At 47.3% G+C, this 6,000-nt stretch overlaps 1 protein-coding gene across 9 annotated transcripts in view; it reads right to left on the bottom strand.

The window, feature by feature from the left end:
- Positions 1–586: 586 nt before the first annotated feature.
- Positions 587–6,000, bottom strand: part of HECTD1 (HECT domain E3 ubiquitin protein ligase 1) — a 424,699-nt gene continuing 419,285 nt past the window's right edge. For all 9 annotated transcript variants that reach the window (XM_078659397.1, XM_078659396.1, XM_078659400.1 and 6 more), the window contains 2 exons: positions 2,104–2,248; positions 587–1,627 (listed from right to left, as the gene is read on the bottom strand). In XM_078659397.1, the coding sequence (XP_078515523.1) occupies positions 1,490–1,627; positions 2,104–2,248 (283 nt within the window). In that variant the 3' untranslated portion in view covers positions 587–1,489. The remainder of the gene's footprint in view (positions 1,628–2,103; positions 2,249–6,000) is intronic.

Here is a 6,000-nt window from a genome sequence, read left to right as displayed (position 1 = left end):
CTTCTTTTGGAGAGACAAGCCGCATTCCAGTAGCCCACCCGGGTGGTCTGCAAACTGCCAGCTGACACCCTCCACGGCTGGTCTCACTCCTTCGCTACCCCTTCCCACCTTCTGCAGTGGGTTTCATTTGGATGTGTGCTGGATTATGGGGGGGTTTGGGTGGGTCAAGTGGAGCTGCTTCAGGCACCGACCATCTTCGCTCGTTGGCAAGGCAAGCCTCCCTGTGGGTGGGCTATTTAATATTTCTTACGGTTCTTCCATTTGTTTTCAATGCCACTTGCTGGATTGAAACACGGCCATGATAATATTGGCTTCCAAAGGTGGTGTTCCTAACATTGTAGAACAATTCAAGCATGTGGATGTATGAAAGATCCAATTGGTGCAGAATACTATATTTTGTATCATTACACCATAAAACAGCACCTCGAATCAGAAAAATGTTTACCAGTAGAGGTGCCTGAGGCTATCTAGTGCTCCTCTAACTTCTGATCACATTCAGATTCAGCCACCAAGTAGGTTTTGAAATATGTGCTGAGCAGTCGTGCTTCACAGTAAAGTTTTCAATGACCACAATTCCACGCATGCACCGGTTTTTCGTATTTTATTAATTATTTTTCTCTTTTTTATACTTCAAACTGCAACAAGTTAAATAAATGTTTATATTATACAAGGAAAATACAACCAAAAAGCAAAAAAATAACCTGCTTTCAGCGGGCTCTGGCGCACAAAACCAGGGCCCGTTTTCCTTTTAATAGCTTTTTTCCTTTTTAATATTTCTCAAGCTGCAACAAACACACTTAAGAGTTTGATCGGGAGAGCACGGCATTTAAGAAATCAAACGAGTCCCACTTGGAGAAGGATGCTAGGGGTGAGGGAGGGCGAGGGAAAGGCGGCACAAGCAAGGTAGGTGGAAGAAACTGGGGGGTCATCTTTGAGCAGCCAGTCCATTCTACATTCTCACAAAGCAGCTTAAAGCTGAGGAAACAGAGGGGAAAGGGAGCGGAATCAGTGAGCCACTGTAGTGTTGGGTATTAACAGAAAGAAAAGCCGAGCACAAGTACAGTGTTAGAAACAATATCAGTGCACTCTGGGGGTCAGGCGAACATAAAGAGAAAATAAAGAAAGAATTGAGTTTCCTTCACCCTCCCCATTCTTTGGAATATCCAGGCGGCACCCACTCATCTCCAGCCGTGCCAACCCCTCAAAAGCACCCACACAGCAGCTGCCCAGCGAAGACCACATGACGACTGGACCACTTCATTGGGAAAGGCTGTTCTGAGTAGCAGCTTAAAAAGGGGAAATTCCATGTTCTTTTAACGCCTCGAAGGAGGACAATAAAAAAACTGAACGTAACAGAACAAACTGCCTGGGAAAAAGGGTCTCAGACCACAGCTGGGAAATTGGGCCATTTCTGCAAATACACACAATGGGCGCATGGCTGGGCTGGGAACACAGTCTCCGTCTCGCAGATCTGGGCACGATCTGGGTCTCAGTTCAGGTGAAAGCCTTTCTCCATAGTAGCAGCAAGCAGGCGCTCCCTCATGGTCTCTTCAGATGAATACTCGGGTAACTTCAAATAATGTACGCAGGTATTCACGGAAGGGTAGCTGGCATCTGTAGCATCAACCTGGTGGCAAGAGAAGAGACAGTCTCAGAAGCAGCGATGAAGGCAGAACATTCAATAGAGTTCCTGGGTTCAGACTGAGATAAAGTCATGAATTAACTGTAAATTCAATAACACCAACACCCCCCAAACCAAAAGCATTAACAGTGTACGTTACAACAACATTAAATAAGCATGTATGCTTTACAGTCGTTAAAAGGAGAAGACGTCATGTATAGGTAGATAGACACAGGAAGATGCTTCCTTTACAGAAAGAAGATTCATGTTTCAGAGTTCATCACTTCAAAAGTTTGTGACATCATATGTGATTAAAGTTCAACCCTATAAGTGGATCTTTGAGATACAGCATGCTGGCCAGATGTGCATATTACTACTGTATGTTAATACTTGCATGCAACACTGCACTAGGATTGCTAATACCACAGGTAGCCATAGCACAGATCATACAATGGCACGGTCGAACCATGTACAGGACATACCTTGCGAACCACAGTGAGGCGAGGGTGCAGGTTGGCAAGGCCCCCAGGTGGAAGCGTTGAACATCCAGTAGTGAACTGCAGGAAAGCTTTCCTCTCGTCAGAAGACATGCCACACAGCACTCGGACAAAGCGCAGGAATCCAGGACTGGGAACAGAAAAGTCTGGGTTAGAGATTCGGAATGTCCACAGGCAGGGATCAGCCTGGCATACATCACGGTTTACTGCCATCACATATGATTACAAGCACACACTACCCCTCCAGTCATTGATTGCCCACATTCAAGGGCAGATATCTCCCCTCTACTGTTCCTCACATGCACACAATGCGGTCCGGCAGACGACGTCCCTGAAGTCACTATTCTTTATTGCTCTTGGTAACCGGCACACAAAAACCTAGATAACATTGTACCTCATTCACATGAAGACACCACCCCTCCAGGTACCATAAATGTACTCTCTCATTCATCTGCGCACACAACGATCCTTCAGAAATCCTAATATACTGCATTGCCCTCATTTGTTGTCAGATCCCAAACCCTCCAGATGGACACCTTTCTTGCCTTCAGTAACGCTCTCTGGTGGAAGCGATCTCACCGCAGAGAGATCAAACCTAAAGAGCGGGCCGTAGCACTGCCGTCTTCAAAGTGATCCAGTGCCGTCAGTATTTACAACTGAAGGCCTGGAACTGTTACACGGCCGAGTCATAAAAAACATGCTGGTATATCATTGGAAAATACTGTGGTGTATCTAGTCATGATTCTATTAAGAAGCTTGGATAGCACGACAGCGACCCACGCGGGTTTCCCAGCACTTTAACAACAGGCATGAGTTGTCACGCCCCAGCTAGTTCAGAACAACCACGTCTTCAATTGTCTGTGAAAAGATGGTCAGTGAAGGGCAGAACATCAGATGTTCTGGTAAAGCGTTCCAGAGTTTTGGGCCGAGGTACACCAAGGTACGACCTCCCATAGGAGATCATTTAATCCTGGCAACTGTGCACAGAAATAGGTTGCTAGATCGCAGACAACACGTGGGCAGATAAGATTTTATCAAGCCAATGATGTGGCGGGGGCAACCTCATATCTTGCTTTGAAGATGTAACAGAGCCTTAAACTGGATACGTTTATACACTCTTAGCCAGTGAAGCTCACGCAGAAGAGGAGTGGTCAACGCATGTTTTGGCAGTCTGTAGATCAGTCTGGCAGCCGCATTCTGCACCACCTGAATGGGTCTTTTGGAGGCTTTATCAACCTCCAAATACAGAACCTCCAAATGGCAAGATGGAGTAGGTGTCTGGAGGACCATTCTTTGAGCAGATAGAGGAAGGATTCAGCTACATTTCGGAGCCATTTCAAGGTGGCAAAGCAAGTTGCCGACACCTTCATGACCTGAGGCTTCACTTGATCATGACCCAGGTGCCCAGGGTATGGCCCAAACAGTCCAGGTTTGCATAGACCAGCCTACAAGATTTATTTAGCTGCATCCTATTAGTCTTGGACTGTCTGTGAGAAGGAGTCACTTAACTCATCATTGACGGCTTTGTCAGATCTTACTGGCCATATCCAAAAAGGCATGTATGTGGCGTGCAAGAAGGTGGTCTGCAGTCAGTGACCGCAGCGCGGAACTGATGCTGTAAAGACTCTTTTGCCACAAAGTGCTGTGACTCTCTCCAGAGGTGCAGTAAGGAATGCACTGGGATTTACCTTGCTCGTGAAAGCGTGATCCCCAAGCTCCCTGGAGCTGGGTGCTGCGTCAGTAAAGTCACAGCCTTGGGGTAGGTCGACTTATTAGGGGACCCCAACACCACATAGACCAGGCTGCTATCAATGTTTGTCAAATCCAAGTGCAAGGGCAGTAAGGTTTCTGAGGTAGCAGGCCCATGATACAAAACTCCTGTCAGTTGGTGTGTCTTTATCTCTACAGCAGGCAAGAGCCAAAACCTCTGCTAGTCTGTGGACTACAACCGCACAGGAGGCGCTCCCCTCAGTTGGGGGACCTGGTACAGAACACCATTCTGTATCAAAAGATGTTCATCTACAGTGGAAGGCTTCACCTTCGTAATCTCATAACGAGAGTTTGGCTTGGTGCAGAACAAAGTCAGATTGGAGATTGGCATCGGATTGAGAGTAGGTGCCACTGCAATTGAGGCCCGATGTCTGAAACCAATAAGGCCTCTGAAGCATGAGTGGAGACATGTACATGTGCCAGTAGTGGACCAAGCAGAGGTCCCAAGGGGTCAGTCGTCGTGGGGTGCACCACACTGGTGGAAATGTGACTAGTGCCCCCGAGTCGGCATCATCTTAAAAAACAGCAGCATGAGTTATTTTAAAGTCTATCTGCTGCAGGATCAATGACTTCCTGGGGAACTCGTGGCAAGCCAGGACCCGCTTTGGGTGGGGCTCGGAGTGAGATGATGGAAACAGTCTGGTCCTTTGAGTGCTGACTGTGCATTCTCTCTCCTGAGCAGGAGTGAAAAGACGGGGATGAGTCCCTCTTGATGTTTTTTGGGTGAAACTTGTCCCTCGACTTCTACTTACCAGAGGATGGTGAAGTAAAACAGATCCGCTGCTTGGAGTACTACCTGACCTGCTTCTTGTGCTCAATAACGTAAAGCTTTCCCAGTTTGCTTTTGGAACAACCAGGGATCATCGGTCTCGTACCTACCTACCACAAGCAAATTGTGTGCATCTGTTACATATATCTGTTTCTTGCAGGCACGGCACAGTTTGAAGCCTGTGGTCTACAGATGATATCATTTCCCTAGCACACCGTTTTGGAAAACAAGTTTTGGAGTTGGTAAATAGCGACAAAGTAGGGAACACAGCTCCAGATTCATGCTGGAAGGAGTAGAAAGAAAAGAACTGAAAGTGCAAAGTGGTGGCACCTATATAAGGCTCCATCACTCTGATCTTGGTTGCAGTTGGCACTGTAAGGGGTCTCTGCTCAATGTGCTAAAGGTCACAAGCTGCCCTTAAGAACGAGGCCAAAACAGGCCAGAAAGGTATGAGATTACTTGCATTCCAACCTGGAGGAGGCACCGCCTGGCAGTTCAGGATGGACTGCTTCCATGACTATTATTTTGCAGAAGGAGGGCCTCTGTCTAGGGTGGCATGAGGATGAAAAACAATGGACTGGAATGAGGCCCAAGCAATTAATAGAGATTCATTTAACTATTCCATCGATCAACTGGTTCTTTGCTGAAGTGGACACCCTAAGTGAGACGGGTATGCCCAGTTGCGAGTATCGTGCCGATATTGATGAGGCCCAAATGAACTGAAAACAAATTGGAGTTTGCGCTTCTGTATGGAGGACCCCATGACCGGCAGGTTGGGATGGACTGTTTCCATTAGGAGCAGGGTCAGTACTGATTTGCATTCAGCAGACCGCTGTCTAAAGTTGCAGATTAGGCGAAAAACGATGGACTAGAATGAGATCCCAAGTAATCGCCAGCGGCTAGGATTAATTCAAGCATTCCATCCATCACCTCGTTCTTTGTTGCTATACACAACTCCATGTTGTCACTTCCTGGCGCAGAGTGAGGGCGCCATGGAGCCAATGGCGCCACCTGGCGGAGCACAGAAGTGGTTGCTATGATAAGCTCTAGAACCGGTCTGGCGTACAGGCAACTCAAAAGATTAGTTATATGTGGTTAGAAATATCCACCAGAAACCAGCATTTACTGTCACTCACGAGTGTGTTGTGACTTTCATGCTTGTCAATTTTATTTTACTTTGTGCAGCTTATGTTCGCGCTTGAGTTATAAGCGTGCTGCTGCCTTGCCTTAGACTTCCCAGCGCTTGTAAGCGCTTCGCCTGCTCCCTCTCCCCTGCTTGGGATTTTAGACCGCCCTCGGCTGAGTGTTGACGCTGAGGGCTGGGATCTCATTCCGGCTGCCAT

The sequence above is a fragment of the Lissotriton helveticus genome, chromosome 9 (assembly GCF_964261635.1).
Source record: "Lissotriton helveticus chromosome 9, aLisHel1.1, whole genome shotgun sequence".
Taxonomy (NCBI): domain Eukaryota; kingdom Metazoa; phylum Chordata; class Amphibia; order Caudata; family Salamandridae; genus Lissotriton; species Lissotriton helveticus.
Note: the sequence above shows the minus strand (reverse complement) of the source record. Positions and strands in the feature narration are given on the sequence as shown.